Source organism: Oncorhynchus tshawytscha, unplaced genomic scaffold, assembly GCF_018296145.1.
Source record: "Oncorhynchus tshawytscha isolate Ot180627B unplaced genomic scaffold, Otsh_v2.0 Un_scaffold_13173_pilon_pilon, whole genome shotgun sequence".
Classification (NCBI taxonomy): Eukaryota; Metazoa; Chordata; class Actinopteri; order Salmoniformes; family Salmonidae; genus Oncorhynchus; species Oncorhynchus tshawytscha.
Window position 1 is genome coordinate 348,952 of NW_024609816.1, and position 20,049 is coordinate 369,000.

At 35.3% G+C, this 20,049-nt stretch overlaps 1 protein-coding gene across 1 annotated transcript; it reads left to right on the forward strand.

The window, feature by feature from the left end:
* The first annotated feature begins 330 nt into the window (after nt 1–330).
* LOC112244758 lies at nt 331–5,233 on the forward strand. Its single transcript, XM_042318800.1, has 8 exons — nt 331–457; nt 581–928; nt 1,019–1,348; nt 4,039–4,095; nt 4,289–4,429; nt 4,538–4,585; nt 4,673–4,735; nt 5,067–5,233. The coding sequence occupies exons 1-8, from the start codon at nt 394–396 to the stop codon at nt 5,078–5,080; spliced, it is 1,065 nt and encodes a 354-aa protein (XP_042174734.1). The 5' UTR covers nt 331–393; the 3' UTR covers nt 5,081–5,233.
* The last annotated feature ends 14,816 nt before the right edge of the window (nt 5,234–20,049 follow it).

A 20,049-nucleotide genomic window follows, 5' to 3' on the forward strand; every position in this document is an offset into this window, starting at 1 on the left:
ATTACAGGGCTCCTGAGTGGCGCAGGGTCTAAGGCATTGCATCTCAGTGAATGAGGCGTCACTACAGTCCCTGGTTCGAATCCAGGTTGTATCACATCTGGCAGTGATTGGGAGTCTGTCATTGTAAATAAGAATTTGTTCTTAACTGGCTTGTCTGTTTAAATATATGTATATTATTTTAAGCAAATAACTTGTTCTCAGTCTTTGACACTAGATGGCACTGTTAAGCATATAATCTTCAAAACATTCTTTTTATGTGGGAGGGAAGTCAATAAATGTTTCCCCGCAAATGTGTATTCATGACCCATATAGAAACTAGGCCTTGGAGAACTGAGATTGGACTCTGAGATGAGAGACTAACTTGATAAGGAACTTCACACACTCACATGGATAATGGCACTGTTTCAGTCACAAGGGTTATCAATACTTCTGTTGATCATCAGAACACAGTTTGCTGGTGAGTAGTCATTTTTGATTAAATTGCACTTGATTTAATTGTCTGAAAGTAATTTTTAGAGCAGTATGCATATTTAAAAAGTTAATATGCTAATTTGATCTATTTTTTCCCATAATTTCCCAGGTGCTGAGTCTTGTTCTCATGTAGATGCGCCACAATTCATCACAGCTACTCAGGAAGAGGTAGCTGTCCTCCCCTGTTTCACATCAATCCACAAAGATTTAGCAATCAGAGTGAAATGGACAAAACTTTCACTTAAACCTGAGGACATCTTGGTGTGGCCTGATAATCCATCTGTGGCCCATAAATCAGAACGTGTGGCCTTCGAGTCGGGAGCGGATGTTGTGGTGGCTGGAAACCTGTCCCTGTCTCTAAGAGATGTAAGGAAATCTGACGAAGGGCTTTATAGTTGCACGGTCTGGTTGGGATGGAGTTGTGTCCATGTGAAAAACATCACTCTAAAAGTGAAAGGTAAAATTATATATTCCATTTCTTTCTCTGTACGTGTCGAATAAAAATAGAGTCAACCTTGTTTGAGTAAGCCTCTCCTCTCCTCCAAAGAATGCAAAATTCTACATTCAGTTATGGCAGCACACAATGGGATAGCTACCCTGCCTTGCCTGTTGAACATGACAACAGGAAATCCCCAAATATCATCGGTGACCTGGGCAGAGATCAAGGGAGACAGTGAGATCCAAATACTTCAATACCCTACAGATATCTCCAACCAAACATTCCTAGGAAAAAGGGTGAGCTTTGGAGGGAATCTCAGTTCAGGAGATGCATCTTTGGCTCTTTCCATGGTGGAGTACAGTCACAGCCAATGGTACAGATGTAGGTTGCAGATGGGACAAAATGAACGCTGCTTTGAGGTCAAGCTGCAGGTTAAAGGTGAGTATGTGCTAGTACATTCTTATTCGGAATATACAGTGCATTCGTAAAGTATTCAGACCCCTTGACTTTTTCCACATTTTGTTACGTTACAACCTTATTCTAAAATTGATCAAATTGTTTTGTTTCCTCATCAATCTACACACAATTCCCCATAATGACAAAGCGAAAACAGGTTTTTAGAATTTTTTGCAAATGTATAAAAAAAAACATAAACATAAATAGATTATTTACATAAGTATTCAGACCCTTTGCTATAAGACCGAAAATTGAGCTCAGCTGCATCCTGTTTCCATTGATCATCCTTGAGATGTTTCTACAACTTGATTGCAGTCCACCTGTGGTAAATTAAATTGATTGGACATGATTTGGAAAGCACACACCTGTCTATATAAAGTCCCCAGTGGCTACCAGTCATTCATTTTTAATCCTTGTCATATGAAGAGAAATAATGAAGGGAAATTATAGATAAAACATATCAGTACTCATCAGCCATTGGAAATAAACATTACACAACAATTTGGAAATCGCAAATTCAACAATGAGTGGTTTGGAAAGAATCAGTGGCTAACTGTAAGCATTGGAAAACAATCATTAGCCTGCTATTCAGTGGAATGGCTGTGGGGTGCCAAGTCTAAGATTAATGGTCTCTTTTCCTAGTTTAAAATTATAAACGTTCAACATTGGCCATGCTGTCAATGAAGGATGATTTGTGCCGTGCTCAAAACAACTGTTAACTCGAAACTGCAAAATCTGTTGAAGACTCTGGGAAAATGAGCTATGGCTGTGAACATAAGTTCTGTCCACGGTATGTCCACGAAGGACCGCTGGGCCACCTTCCTCTTCAGGTGAGCACAGCACAACAAGGTGAGTCCAAAAACGTCTTGTATGCTGTTGCATAAATGATGTAATATGCCAGGGAGATATGTATAGTGTAGCTAAGAAATTAGTACACTGTATGTTGTGTAGTAAGCTGTTAGTAGCCCATGTGCCTCATACTAATAATTTGGTATATTTTCACCTCTTAATTTTGCCTATTGTTCTGACTTGGTGGTGCACATGTAGCCGTTAAAATGTAATCATCTAATTTTGTAAGAACTTTCATTGTCTGCTTATATGCCCCCTTTATTTATCCTACGGTTCTGACTTGGTGTACAGGGAGATCACTGTAAGAACGGCCAATGTTCTGAATTCTGTCACTGTACATTTTAAAAGTGCTGAACAAATAGTTATATTGACTACATCAGTCTTAGCTCGCTCATGAATGTTTTAATCGAAATTCTGGATTGACTCTTATGCACTTGTCATCCCCTTATGCCCTAGTTTGTACATATCAATTGTCAGTAGAATTCACAGTTGTTTAAGCAAGTCAGCCATATCAGCTATGTTTTTTTTAAAGGCAGTAAATGATGCTGAATGAACCGTTTCGCTGCCAAACAAGGCTCTGCTGATAGCCAGGTGTAGCCGTGGTAAGGTGTTGGGACTGCTGTTGGGGCTCTGGTGTTTGGACAGCTTTATGTAGGCCCTAACAGTTTGTGGGCACCGTTTGACACTGGTATAGTGCACTTAATATATTGTTTAGTGTTGTGTTGTGGCTTTGCTGGCATGCATCCCACTTCTTTTTTGTTGTTGCCCCATCAAGATTTACATGCCAAAATCGCCACTGAAGGTTCCACAGTTGACAGTGCATGTCAGAGCAAAAACCAAGCCATGAGGTTGAAGGAATTGTCCGTAGAGCTCAGAGACAGGATTGTTTCGAGGCACAGATCTGGGGAAGGGTACCAAACTATTTCCGCAGCATTGAAGGTCCCCAAGAACACAGTGGCCTCCATCATTCTGAAATGGACTCTTCCTAGAGCTGGCCAAACTGAGAAAAAGGGGGAGAAGGGCCTTGGTCAGGGAGGTGACCAAGAACCCTATGGTTACTTTGAAAGAGCTCCAGAGTTCCTCTGTGGGGGTGGCAGCATCATGCTGTGGGGATGCTTTTCAGCGGCAGTGACTGGGAGACTAGTCAGGATTGAGGGAAAGATGAACAGAGCAAAGTACAGGGAGATCCTTGTTGAAAGCCTGCTCCAGAGTGCTCAGAACCTCAGACTGGGGTGAAGATTCACCTTCCAACAGGACAACGACCCTAAGCACACAGCCAATAGAACACAGGAGTGGCTTCGGGACAAGTCCTTGAGTGGCCCAGCCAGAGCCCGGACTTGAACCCGATCGAACATCTCTGGAGAGACCTGAAAATAGCTGTGCAGCTACGCTCCCCATCCAACCTGACAGCTGGAGAGGATCTGCAGAGAAGAATGGGAGAAACTCCCCAAATACAGGTGTGCCAAGCTTGTTGCGCCATACCAAAGACTCAAGGCTGTAGTTGCTGCCAAAGGTGCTTCCACAAAGTACTGTGTAAAGCGTCTGAATACTTATGTAAATGTGATATTTCCGTTTTTTTTATTTTTATGAATTTGCAAACATTTCTAAAAAAATGTTTTTTGCTTTGTCCTAATGGGACAATTTGTGTGTAGATTGATGAAGGGAAAAACATTTGATACAGTTTAGAATAAGGCTGTAACGTAACAAAATGTGGAAAACGACAAGGAGTCTGAATACTTTCCGAATGCACTGTATCTATATTTGTCAACCATTGCATTAGCAATTTGATGTTCTATAATGATCATTTTCTACCATTGAATCAGAACAGGAAGAGAACCTGGTTGTTCGGACTTTCACCACAACTGAACTAACAAACCCTAGTAGGTGTACAATGTTGTTCTCTTATTTGTGTCTTTTATTTATTTAAAATAACAAATCTACTATATATTTGTGGACATATTTATCACCACTGGGTTTAGAGGACAAGAGACACACGGCAGGCTTTACACTCAGTTCAATCAAATAAGACCATGAATGACTGTCATCATATTATACTGATGCTCTACTCAGCAGTTACTGCCAGGGGGAGTCCAGAAAGAGTTGCGACTGCTACAGTTGGAACGGCTACTATAGCGGCTTCATCCATGTGTGTGATTGTCATAATGGCTCTTACGCTGGGATTGATAATTTGCCTCAGACGCCGCAGACACTCAGGTATGTACTGACACTACTCTGGTTTATATTGACCTGGTAAAGTAAGGCTAAATGTTTTGAAACACACAGTATTATTGTATTGTGAATCTGCCTCTCTCTCTTTCTCAGATGGAGATGAGTCTGACTGGAATACTTATGAAGATGTACAAGACCCAGGTAAGCCTGTTGATTATGTCTCATCCTGAATGTGCTCAGAGGGCTCCTGGTCCACCTAAATAACGTCTTCATCTATTCTTTTCACAGCAACGGGACCCAATTGTCTGTATTCACTTGCAGAGTTTGACCAGAAGGACAACCTAGGCACTTGTGAGTTTTTTTACACAATATTTTTGTAAAAAAATGTTTAACTTGGGCCTCGATTCAATCCGGACCACAGTAGATCCGCGTTATAGCACAATTGGCATTTAAAGGCAATGCTTCCTGGTTCGAGGATATAGCACTCACGGTAAAATGCATATGTCAGCTCAATCGGAAACAACCTTTAAACATCAAGCACGCTAAAATGCGGATCTTTCGCGATCTGGATTGAATCTAGGTTCTGGTCACTGTCTGAGTCCAGGTTCAAATGTTTCTAACACCTTCAGTTCTGTAATCAATTAACATTTCATTCAATTGTATTTATTTTTATTTATTTCAGTTCAATGCCAGTGAAAAGAATAATCATCTTCCAATCAACACACCATGTCTTACCGAACCCTTCACAAAACATCTGTAAATGCTTTTTTATGATATTCACCTACTTATCTTTCAACCCCTGGTATAGCCTACATAGTATTACACAATAACAATCTTATCTTTCAACCCCTGGTATAGCCTACATAGTATTACACAATAACAATCTTATCTTTCAACCCCTGGTATAGCCTACATAGTATTACACAATAACAATCTTATCTTTCAACCCCTGGTATAGCCTACATAGTATTACACAATAACAATCTTATCTTTCAACCCCTGGTATAGCCTACATAGTATTACACAATAACAATCTTATCTTTCAACCCCTGGTATAGCCTACATAGTATTACACAATAACAATCTTATCTTTCAACCCCTGGTATAGCCTACATAGTATTACACAATAACAATCTTATCTTTCAACCCCTGGTATAGCCTACATAGTATTACACAATAACAATCTTATCTTTCAACCCCTGGTATAGCCTACATAGTATTACACAATAACAATCTTATCTTTCAACCCCTGGTATAGCCTACATAGTATTACACAATAACAATCTTATCTTTCAACCCCTGGTATAGCCTACATAGTATTACACAATAACAATCTTATCTTTCAACCCCTGGTATAGCCTACATAGTATTACACAATAACAATCTTATCTTTCAACCCCTGGTATAGCCTACATAGTATTACACAATAACAATCTTATCTTTCAACCCCTGGTATAGCCTACATAGTATTACACAATAACAATCTTATCTTTCAACCCCTGGTATAGCCTACATAGTATTACACAATAACAATCTTATCTTTCAACCCCTGGTATAGCCTACATAGTATTACACAATAACAATCTTATCTTTCAACCCCTGGTATAGCCTACATAGTATTACACAATAACAATCTTATCTTTCAACCCCTGGTATAGCCTACCTAGTATTACACAATAACAATCTTATCTTTCAACCCCTGGTATAGCCTACCTAGTATTACACAATAACAATCTTATCTTTCAACCCCTGGTATAGCCTACATAGTATTACACAATAACAATCTTATCTTTCAACCCCTGGTATAGCCTACCTAGTATTACACAATAACAATCTTATCTTTCAACCCCTGGTATAGCCTACCCCTAGTATTACACAATAACAATCTTATCTTTCAACCCCTGGTATAGCCTACATAGTATTACACAATAACAATCTTATCTTTCAACCCCTGGTATAGCCTACCTAGTATCACACAATAACAATCTTATCTTTCAACCCCTGGTATAGCCTACCTAGTATTACACAATAACAATCTTATCTTTCAACCCCTGGTATAGCCTACATAGTATTACACAATAACAATCTTATCTTTCAACCCCTGGTATAGCCTACCTAGTATTACACAATAACAATCTTATCTTTCAACCCCTGGTATAGCCTACATAGTATTACACAATAACAATCTTATCTTTCAACCCCTGGTATAGCCTACCTAGTATTACACAATAACAATCTTATCTTTCAACCCCTGGTATAGCCTACATAGTATTACACAATAAACAATCTTATCTTTCAACCCCTGGTATAGCCTACATAGTATTACACAATAACAATCTTATCTTTCAACCCCTGGTATAGCCTACATAGTATTACACAATAACAATCTTATCTTTCAACCCCTGGTATAGCCATAGTATTTACATAGTATTACACAATAACAATCTTATCTTTCAACCCCTGGTATAGCCTACATAGTATCACAATAACAATCTTATCTTTCAACCCCTGGTATAGCCTACATAGTATTACACAATAACAATCTTATCTTTCAACCCCTGGTATAGCCTACATAGTATTACACAATAACAATCTTATCTTTCAACCCCTGGTATAGCCTACATAGTATTACACAATAACAATAACAATCTTATCTTTCAACCCCTGGTATAGCCTACATAGTATTACACAATAACAATCTTATCTTTCAACCCCTGGTATAGCCTACATAGTATTACACAATAACAATCTTATCTTTCAACCCCTGGTATAGCCTACATAGTATTACACAATAACAATCTTATCTTTCAACCCCTGGTATAGCCTACATAGTATTACACAATAACAATCTTATCTTTCAACCCCTGGTATAGCCTACATAGTATTACACAATAACAATCTTATCTTTCAACCCCTGGTATAGCCTACATAGTATTACACAATAACAATCTTATCTTTCAACCCCTGGTATAGCCTACATAGTATTACACAATAACAATCTTATCTTTCAACCCCTGGTATAGCCTACATAGTATTACACAATAACAATCTTATCTTTCAACCCCTGGTATAGCCTACATAGTATTACACAATAACAATCTTATCTTTCAACCCCTGGTATAGCCTACATAGTATTACACAATAACAATCTTATCTTTCAACCCCTGGTATAGCCTACATAGTATTACACAATAACAATCTTATCTTTCAACCCCTGGTATAGCCTACATAGTATTACACAATAACAATCTTATCTTTCAACCCCTGGTATAGCCTACATAGTATTACACAATAACAATCTTATCTTTCAACCCCTGGTATAGCCTACATAGTATTACACAATAACAATCTTATCTTTCAACCCCTGGTATAGCCTACATAGCAATCTTACATAGTATTTACATAGTATTACACAATAACAATCTTATCTTTCAACCCCTGGTATAGCCTTCATAGTATTACACAATAACAATCTTATCTTTCAACCCCTGGTATAGCATAGTATTACACAATAACAATCTTATCTTTCAACCCCTGGTATAGCCTACATAGTATTACACAATAACAATCTTATCTTTCAACCCCTGGTATAGCCTACATAGTATTTACATAGTATTACACAATAACAATCTTATCTTTCAACCCCTGGTATAGCCTACATAGTATTACACAATAACAATCTTATCTTTCAACCCCTGGTATTACACAATAACAATCTTATCTTTCAACCCCTGGTATAGCCTACATAGTATTACACAATAACAATCTTATCTTTCAACCCCTGGTATAGCCTACATAGTATTACACAATAACAATCTTATCTTTCAACCCCTGGTATAGCCTACATAGTATTACACAATAACAATCTTATCTTTCAACCCCTGGTATAGCCTACATAGTATTACACAATAACAATCTTATCTTTCAACCCCTGGTATAGCCTACATAGTATTACACAATAACAATCTTATCTTTCAACCCCTGGTATAGCCTACATAGTATTACACAATAACAATCTTATCTTTCAACCCCTGGTATAGCCTACATAGTATTACACAATAACAATCTTATCTTTCAACCCCTGTATAGCCTACATAGTATTACACAATAACAATCTTATCTTTCAACCCCTGGTATAGCCTACATAGTATTATTACAATAACAATCTTATCTTTCAACCCCTGGTATAGCACAATAACAATCTTATCTTTCAACCCCTATTTACATAGTATTACACAATAACAATCTTATCTTTCAACCCCTGGTATAGCCTACATAGTATTACACAATAACAATCTTATCTTTCAACCCCTGGTATAGCCTACATAGTATTACACAATAACAATCTTATCTTTCAACCCCTGGTATAGCCTACATAGTATTTACACAATAACAATCTTATCTTTCAACCCCTGGTATAGCCTTCATAGTATTACACAATAACAATCTTATCTTTCAACCCTGGTATAGCCTACATAGTATTACACAATAACAATCTTATCTTTCAACCCCTGGTATAGCCTACATAGTATTACACAATAACAATCTTATCTTTCAACCCCTGGTATAGCCTACATAGTATTTACATAGTATTACACAATAACAATCTTATCTTTCAACCCCTGGTATAGCCTACATAGTATTACACAATAACAATCTTATCTTTCAACCCCTGGTATATACATAACAATCTTATTTACATAGTATTACACAATAACAATCTTATCTTTACATAGTATTACACAATAACAATCTTATCTTTCAACCCCTGGTATAGCCTACATAGTATTACACAATAACAATCTTATCTTTCAACCCCTGGTATAGCCTACATAGTATTACACAATAACAATCTTATCTTTCAACCCCTGGTATTCATAGTATTACACAATAACAATCTTATCTTTCAACCCCTGGTATAGCCTACATAGTATTACACAATAACAATCTTATCTTTCAACCCCTGGTATAGCCTACATAGTATTACACAATAACAATCTTATCTTTCAACCCCTGGTATAGCCTACATAGTATTACACAATAACAATCTTATCTTTCAACCCCTGGTATAGCCTACATAGTATTACACAATAACAATCTTATCTTTCAACCCCTGGTATAGCCTACATAGTATTACACAATAACAATCTTATCTTTCAACCCCTGGTATAGTCTACATAGTATTTACATAGTATTACACAATAACAATCTTATCTTTCAACCCCTGGTATAACAATCTTATCTTTCAACCCCTGGTATAGCCTACATAGTATTACACAATAACAATCTTATCTTTCAACCCCTGGTATAGCCTACATAGTATTTACATAGTATTACACAATAACAATCTTATCTTTCAACCCCTGGTATAGCCTACATAGTATTACACAATAACAATCTTATCTTTCAACCCCTGGTATAGCCTACATAGTATTTACATAGTATTACACAATAACAATCTTATCTTTCAACCCCTGGTATAGCCTACATAGTATTACACAATAACAATCTTATCTTTCAACCCCTGGTATAGCCTACATAGTATTACACAATAACAATCTTATCTTTCAACCCCTGGTATAGCCTACATAGTATTACACAATAACAATCTTATCTTTCAACCCCTGGTATAGCCTACATAGTATTACACAATAACAATCTTATCTTTCAACCCCTGGTATAGCCTACATAGTATTTACATAGTATTACACAATAACAATCTTATCTTTCAACCCCTGGTATAGCCTACATAGTATTTACATAGTATTACACAATAACAATCTTATCTTTCAACCCCTGGTATAGCCTACATAGTATTACACAATAACAATCTTATCTTTCAACCCCTGGTATAGCCTACATAGTATTACACAATAACAATCTTATCTTTCAACCCCTGGTATAGCCTACATAGTATTACACAATAACAATCTTATCTTTCAACCCCTGGTATAGCCTACATAGTATTACACAATAACAATCTTATCTTTCAACCCCTGGTATAGCCATAGTATTTACATAGTATTACACAATAACAATCTTATCTTTCAACCCCTGGTATAGCCTACATAGTATTACACAATAACAATCTTATCTTTCAACCCCTGGTATAGCCTACATAGTATTACACAATAACAATCTTATCTTTCAACCCCTGGTATAGCCTACATAGTATTACACAATAACAATCTTATCTTTCAACCCCTGGTATAGCCTACATAGTATTACACAATAACAATCTTATCTTTCAACCCTGGTATAGCCTACATAGTATTACACAATAACAATCTTATCTTTCAACCCCTGGTATAGCCTCATAGTATTACACAATAACAATCTTATCTTTCAACCCCTGGTATAGCCTACATAGTATTACACAATAACAATCTTATCTTTCAACCCCTGGTATAGCCTACATAGTATTACACAATAACAATCTTATCTTTCAACCCCTGGTATAGCCTACATAGTATTACACAATAACAATCTTATCTTTCAACCCCTGGTATAGCCTACATAGTATTACACAATAACAATCTTATCTTTCAACCCCTGGTATAGCCTACATAGTATTACACAATAACAATCTTATCTTTCAACCCCTGGTATAGCCTACATAGTATTACACAATAACAATCTTATCTTTCAACCCCTGGTATAGCCTACATAGTATTACACAATAACAATCTTATCTTTCAACCCCTGGTATAGCCTACATAGTATTACACAATAACAATCTTATCTTTCAACCCCTGGTATAGCCTACATAGTATTACACAATAACAATCTTATCTTTCAACCCCTGGTATAGCCTACATAGTATTACACAATAACAATCTTATCTTTCAACCCCTGGTATAGCCTACATAGTATTTACACAATAACAATCTTATCTTTCAACCCCTGGTATAGCCTACATAGTATTACACAATAACAATCTTATCTTTCAACCCCTGGTATAGGTATAGTATTTACATAGTATTACACAATAACAATCTTATCTTTCAACCCCTGGTATAGCCTACATAGTATTACACAATAACAATCTTATCTTTCAACCCCTGGTATAGCCTACATAGTATTACACAATAACAATCTTATCTTTCAACCCCTGGTATAGCCTACATAGTAACAATAACAATCTTATCTTTCAACCCCTGGTATAGCCTACATAGTATTACACAATAACAATCTTATCTTTCAACCCCTGGTATAGCCTACATAGTATTACACAATAACAATCTTATCTTTCAACCCCTGGTATAGCCTACATAGTATTACACAATAACAATCTTATCTTTCAACCCCTGGTATAGCCTACATAGTATTACACAATAACAATCTTATCTTTCAACCCCTGGTATAGCCTACATAGTATTACACAATAACAATCTTATCTTTCAACCCCTGGTATAGCCTACATAGTATTACACAATAACAATCTTATCTTTCAACCCCTGGTATAGCCTACATAGTATTACATAGTATTTACATAGCCTACATATTACACAATAACAATCTTATCTTTCAACCCCTGGTATAGCCTACATAGTATTTACACAATAACAATCTTATCTTTCAACCCCTGGTATAGCCTACATAGTATTACACAATAACAATCTTATCTTTCAACCCCTGGTATAGCACAATAACAATCTTATCTTTCAAGTATAGCCTACATAGTATTACACAATAACAATCTTATCTTTCAACCCCTGGTATAGCCTACATAGTATATTACACAATAACAATCTTATCTTTCAACCCCTGGTATAGCCTACATAGTATTACACAATAACAATCTTATCTTTCAACCCCTGGTATAGCCTACATAGTAGTATTACACAATAACAATCTTATCTTTCAACCCCTGGTATAGCCTACATAGTATTACACAATAACAATCTTATCTTTCAACCCCTGGTATAGCCTACATAGTATTACACAATAACAATCTTATCTTTCAACCCCTGGTATAGCCTACATAGTATTACACAATAACAATCTTATCTTTCAACCCCTGGTATAGCCTACATAGTATTACACAATAACAATCTTATCTTTCAACCCCTGGTATAGCCTACATAGTATTACACAATAACAATCTTATCTTTCAACCCCTGGTATAGCCTACATAGTATTACACAATAACAATCTTATCTTTCAACCCCTGGTATAGCCTACATAGTATTTACATAGTATTACACAATAACAATCTTATCTTTCAACCCCTGGTATAGCCTACATAGTATTACACAATAACAATCTTATCTTTCAACCCCTGGTATAGCCTACATAGTATTACACAATAACAATCTTATCTTTCAACCCCTGGTATAGTACATAGTATTACACAATAACAATCTTATCTTTCAACCCCTGGTATATTTACATAGTATTACACAATAACAATCTTATCTTTCAACCCCTGGTATAGCCTACATAGTATTACACAATAACAATCTTATCTTTCAACCCCTGGTATAGCCTACATAGTATTACACAATAACAATCTTATCTTTCAACCCCTGGTATAGCCTACATAGTATTACACAATAACAATCTTATCTTTCAACCCCTGGTATAGCCTACATAGTATTACACAATAACAATCTTATCTTTCAACCCCTGGTATAGCCTACATAGTATTACACAATAACAATCTTATCTTTCAACCCCTGGTATAGCCTACATAGTATTACACAATAACAATCTTATCTTTACATAGTATTACACAATAACAATCTTATCTTTCAACCCCTGGTATAGCCTACATAGTATTACACAATAACAATCTTATCTTTCAACCCCTGGTATAGCCTACATAGTATTACACAATAACAATCTTATCTTTCAACCCCTGGTATAGCCTACATAGTATTACACAATAACAATCTTATCTTTCAACCCCTGGTATAGCCTACATAGTATTACACAATAACAATCTTATCTTTCAACCCCTGGTATAGCCTACATAGTATTACACAAGTAACAATCTTATCTTTCAACCCCTGGTATAGCTACATAGTATTTACATAGTATTACACAATAACAATCTTATCTTTCAACCCCTGGTATAGTATAGTATTACACAATAACAATCTTATCTTTCAACCCCTGGTATAGCCTACATAGTATTACACAATAACAATCTTATCTTTCAACCCCTGGTATAGCCTACATAGTATTACACAATAACAATCTTATCTTTCAACCCCTGGTATAGCCTACATAGTATTACACAATAACAATCTTATCTTTCAACCCCTGGTATAGCCTTACATAGTATTACACAATAACAATCTTATCTTTCAACCCCTGGTATAGCCTACATAGTATTACACAATAACAATCTTATCTTTCAACCCCTGGTATAGCCTACATAGTATTACACAATAACAATCTTATCTTTCAACCCCTGGTATAGCCATAGTATTTACATAGTATTACACAATAACAATCTTATCTTTCAACCCCTGGTATAGCCTACATAGTATTACACAATAACAATCTTATCTTTCAACCCCTGGTATAGCCTACATAGTATTACACAATAACAATCTTATCTTTCAACCCCTGGTATAGCCTACATAGTATTACACAATAACAATCTTATCTTTCAACCCCTGGTATAGCCTACATAGTATTACACAATAACAATCTTATCTTTCAACCCCTGGTATAGCCTACATAGTATTTACATAGTATTACACAATAACAATCTTATCTTTCAACCCCTGGTATAGCCTACATAGTATTACACAATAACAATCTTATCTTTCAACCCCTGGTATAGCCTACATAGTATTACACAATAACAATCTTATCTTTCAACCCCTGGTATAGCCTACATAGTATTTACATAGTATTACACAATAACAATCTTATCTTTCAACCCCTGGTATATCATAGTATTTTCAATCTTATCCCCTGGTATAGCCTACATAGTATTACACAATAACAATCTTATCTTTCAACCCCTGGTATAGCCTACATAGTATTACACAATAACAATCTTATCTTTCAACCCCTGGTATAGCCTACATAGTATTACACAATAACAATCTTATCTTTCAACCCCTGGTATAGCCTACATAGTATTACACAATAACAATCTTATCTTTCAACCCCTGGTATAGCCTACATAGTATTACACAATAACAATCTTATCTTTCAACCCCTGGTATAGCCTACATAGTATTACACAATAACAATCTTATCTTTCAACCCCTGGTATAGCCTACATAGTATTTACACTAACAATCTTATCTTTCAACCCCTAGTATTACATAGTATTACACAATAACAATCTTATCTTTCAACCCCTGGTATAGCCTACATAGTATTACACAATAACAATCTTATCTTTCAACCCCTGGTATAGCCTACATAGTATTACACAATAACAATCTTATCTTTCAACCCCTGGTATAGCCATAGTATTTACATAGTATTACACAATAACAATCTTATCTTTCAACCCCTGTATAGTATAGTATTTACATAGTATTACACAATAACAATCTTATCTTTCAACCCCTGGTATAGCCTACATAGTATTTACACAATAACAATCTTATCTTTCAACCCCTGGTATAGCCTACATAGTATTACACAATAACAATCTTATCTTTCAACCCCTGGTATAGCCTACATAGTATTACACAATAACAATCTTATCTTTCAACCCCTGGTATAGCCTACATAGTATTACACAATAACAATCTTATCTTTCAACCCCTGGTATAGCCTACATAGTATTACACAATAACAATCTTATCTTTCAACCCCTGGTATAGCCTACATAGTATTACACAATAACAATCTTATCTTTCAACCCCTGGTATAGCCTACATAGTATTACACAATAACAATCTTATCTTTCAACCCCTGGTATAGCCTACATAGTATTACACAATAACAATCTTATCTTTCAACCCCTGGTATAGCCCATAGTATTTTAACTATCTTTACCCCTTAGCCACATAGTATTACACAATAACAATCTTATCTTTCAACCCCTGGTATAGCCTACATAGTATTTACATAGTATTACACAATAACAATCTTATCTTTCAACCCCTGGTATAGCCTTCATAGTATTACACAATAACAATCTTATCTTTCAACCCCTGGTATAGCCTACATAGTATTACACAATAACAATCTTATCTTTCAACCCCTGGTATAGCCTACATAGTATTACACAATAACAATCTTATCTTTCAACCCCTGGTATAGCCTACATAGTATTTACATAGTATTACACAATAACAATCTTATCTTTCAACCCCTGGTATAGCCTACATAGTATTACACAATAACAATCTTATCTTTCAACCCCTGGTATAGCCTACATAGTATTACACAATAACAATCTTATCTTTCAACCCCTGGTATAGCCTACATAGTATTACACAATAACAATCTTATCTTTCAACCCCTGGTATAGCCTACATAGTATTACACAATAACAATCTTATCTTTCAACCCCTGGTATAGCCTACATAGTATTACACAATAACAATCTTATCTTTCAACCCCTGGTATAGCCTACATAGTATTTACACAATAACAATCTTATCTTTCAACCCCTGGTATAGCCTACATAGTATTACACAATAACAATCTTATCTTTCAACCCCTGGTATAGCCTACATAGTATTACACAATAACAATCTTATCTTTCAACCCCTGGTATAGCCTACATAGTATTACACAATAACAATCTTATCTTTCAACCCCTGGTATAGCCTACATAGTATTACACAATAACAATCTTATCTTTCAACCCCTGGTATAGCCTACATAGTATTACACAATAACAATCTTATCTTTCAACCCCTGGTATAGCCTACATAGTATTACACAATAACAATCTTATCTTTCAACCCCTGGTATAGTATTTACATAGTATTACACAATAACAATCTTATCTTTCAACCCCTGGTATAGCCTTCATAGTATTACACAATAACAATCTTATCTTTCAACCCCTGGTATAGCCTACATAGTATTACACAATAACAATCTTATCTTTCAACCCCTGGTATAGCCTACATAGTATTACACAATAACAATCTTATCTTTCAACCCCTGGTATAGCCTACATAGTATTACACAATAACAATCTTATCTTTCAACCCCTGGTATAGCCTACATAGTATTACACAATAACAATCTTATCTTTCAACCCCTGGTATAGCCTACATAGTATTTACATAGTATTACACAATAACAATCTTATCTTTCAACCCCTGGTATAGCCTACATAGTATTACACAATAACAATCTTATCTTTCAACCCCTGGTATAGCCTACATAGTATTACACAATAACAATCTTATCTTTCAACCCCTGGTATAGCCTACATAGTATTACACAATAACAATCTTATCTTTCAACCCCTGGTATAGTATAGTATTACACAATAACAATCTTATCTTTCAACCCCTGGTATTTACATAGTATTACACAATAACAATCTTATCTTTCAACCCCTGGTATAGCCTACATAGTATTACACAATAACAATCTTATCTTTCAACCCCTGGTATAGCCTACATAGTATTACACAATAACAATCTTATCTTTCAACCCCTGGGTACATAGTATTACACAATAACAATCTTATCTTTCAACCCCTGGTATTTACATAGTATTACACAATAACAATCTTATCTTTCAACCCCTGGTATAGCCTACATAGTATTACACAATAACAATCTTATCTTTCAACCCCTGGTATAGCCTACATAGTATTACACAATAACAATCTTATCTTTCAACCCCTGGTATAGCCATAGTATTTACATAGTATTACACAATAACAATCTTATCTTTCAACCCCTGGTATAGCCTACATAGTATTACACAATAACAATCTTATCTTTCAACCCCTGGTATAGCCTACATAGTATTACACAATAACAATCTTATCTTTCAACCCCTGGTATAGCCTACATGTATTACACAATAACAATCTTATCTTTCAACCCCTGGTATAGCCTACTTATCTTTAGTATTACACAATAACAATCTTATCTTTCAACCCCTGGTATAGCCTACATAGTATTACACAATAACAATCTTATCTTTCAACCCCTGGGTATAGCCTACATAGTATTACACAATAACAATCTTATCTTTCAACCCCTGGTATAGCCTACATAGTATTACACAATAACAATCTTATCTTTCAACCCCTGGTATAGCCTACATAGTATTACACAATAACAATCTTATCTTTCAACCCCTGGTATAGCCTACATAGTATTACACAATAACAATCTTATCTTTCAACCCCTGGTATAGCCTACATAGTATTACACAATAACAATCTTATCTTTCAACCCCTGGTATAGCCTACATAGTATTACACAATAACAATCTTATCTTTCAACCCCTGGTATAGCCTACATAGTATTACACAATAACAATCTTATCTTTCAACCCCTGGTATAGCCTACATATTACACAATAACAATCTTATCTTTCAACCCCTGGTATAGCCTACATAGTATTACACAATAACAATCTTATCTTTCAACCCCTGGTATAGCCTACATAGTATTACACAATAACAATCTTATCTTTCAACCCCTGGTATAGCCTACATAGTATTACACAATAACAATCTTATCTTTCAACCCCTGGTATAGCCTACATAGTATTACACAATAACAATCTTATCTTTCAACCCCTGGTATAGCCTACATAGTATTACACAATAACAATCTTATCTTTCAACCCCTGGTATATCATAGTATTACACAATAACAATCTTATCAACCCCTGGTATAGCCTACATAGTATTACACAATAACAATCTTATCTTTCAACCCCTGGTATAGCCTACATAGTATTACACAATAACAATCTTATCTTTCAACCCCTGGTATAGCCTACATAGTATTACACAATAACAATCTTATCTTTCAACCCCTGGTATAGCCTACATAGTATTACACAATAACAATCTTATCTTTCAACCCCTGGTATAGCCTACATAGTATTACACAATAACAATCTTATCTTTCAACCCCTGGTATAGCCTACATAGTATTACACAATAACAATCTTATCTTTCAACCCCTGGTATAGCCTACATAGTATTTACACAATAACAATCTTATCTTTATTTACATAGTATTACACAATAACAATCTTATCTTTCAACCCCTGGTATAGCCTACATAGTATTACACAATAACAATCTTATCTTTCAACCCCTGGTATAGCCTACATAGTATTACACAATAACAATCTTATCTTTCAACCCCTGGTATAGCCTACATAGTATTACACAATAACAATCTTATCTTTCAACCCCTGGTATAGTATTACACAATAACAATCTTATCTTTAGTATTTACATAGTATTACACAATAACAATCTTATCTTTCAACCCCTGGTATAGCCTACATAGTATTACACAATAACAATCTTATCTTTCAACCCCTGGTATAGCCTACATAGTATTACACAATAACAATCTTATCTTTCAACCCCTGGTATAGCCTACATAGTATTACACAATAACAATCTTATCTTTCAACCCCTGGTATAGTATTACATAGTATTACACAATAACAATCTTATCTTTCAGCCTACATAGTATTACACAATAACAATCTTATCTTTCAACCCCTGGTATAGCCTACATAGTATTACACAATAACAATCTTATCTTTCAACCCCTGGTATAGCCTACATAGTATTACACAATAACAATCTTATCTTTCAACCCCTGGTATAGCCTACATAGTATTACACAATAACAATCTTATCTTTCAACCCCTGGTATAGCCTACATAGTATTACACAATAACAATCTTATCTTTCAACCCCTGGTATAGCCTACATAGTATTACACAATAACAATCTTATCTTTCAACCCCTGGTATAGCCTACATAGTATTACACAATAACAATCTTATCTTTCAACCCCTGGTATAGCCTACATAGTATTACACAATAACAATCTTATCTTTCAACCCCTGGTATAGCCTACATAGTATTACACAATAACAATCTTATCTTTCAACCCCTGGTATAGCCTACATAGTATTACACAATAACAATCTTATCTTTCAACCCCTGGTATAGCCTACATAGTATTACACAATAACAATCTTATCTTTCAACCCCTGGTATAGCCTACATAGTATTACACAATAACAATCTTATCTTTCAACCCCTGGTATAGCCTACATAGTATTACACAATAACAATCTTATCTTTCAACCCCTGGTATAGCCTACATAGTATTACACAATAACAATCTTATCTTTCAACCCCTGGTATAGCCAATCTTATCTTTACATAGTATTACACAATAACAATCTTATCTTTCAACCCCTGGTATAGCCTACATAGTATTACACAATAACAATCTTATCTTTCAACCCCTGGTATAGCCTACATAGTATTACACAATAACAATCTTATCTTTCAACCCCTGGTATAGCCTACATAGTATTACACAATAACAATCTTATCTTTCAACCCCTGGTATAGCCTACATAGTATTACACAATAACAATCTTATCTTTCAACCCCTGGTATAGCCATAGTATTACACAATAACAATCTTACATAGTATTACACAATAACAATCTTATCTTTCAACCCCTGGTATAGCCTACATAGTATTACACAATAA

What these genes read in the sequence shown, in the direction of transcription:
- LOC112244758 (XM_042318800.1), top strand. Translation starts at nt 394, where the DNA reads ATGGCACTGTTTCAGTCACAAGGGTTATCAATACTTCTGTTGATCATC. An exon ending in CATCACTCTAAAAGTGAAAG is followed by an intron (nt 929 to 1,018) that starts GTAAAATTATAT and finishes TCTCCTCCAAAG; the next exon opens with AATGCAAAATTCTACATTCA. An exon ending in TGAAGATGTACAAGACCCAG is followed by an intron (nt 4,586 to 4,672) that starts GTAAGCCTGTTG and finishes TTCTTTTCACAG; the next exon opens with CAACGGGACCCAATTGTCTG.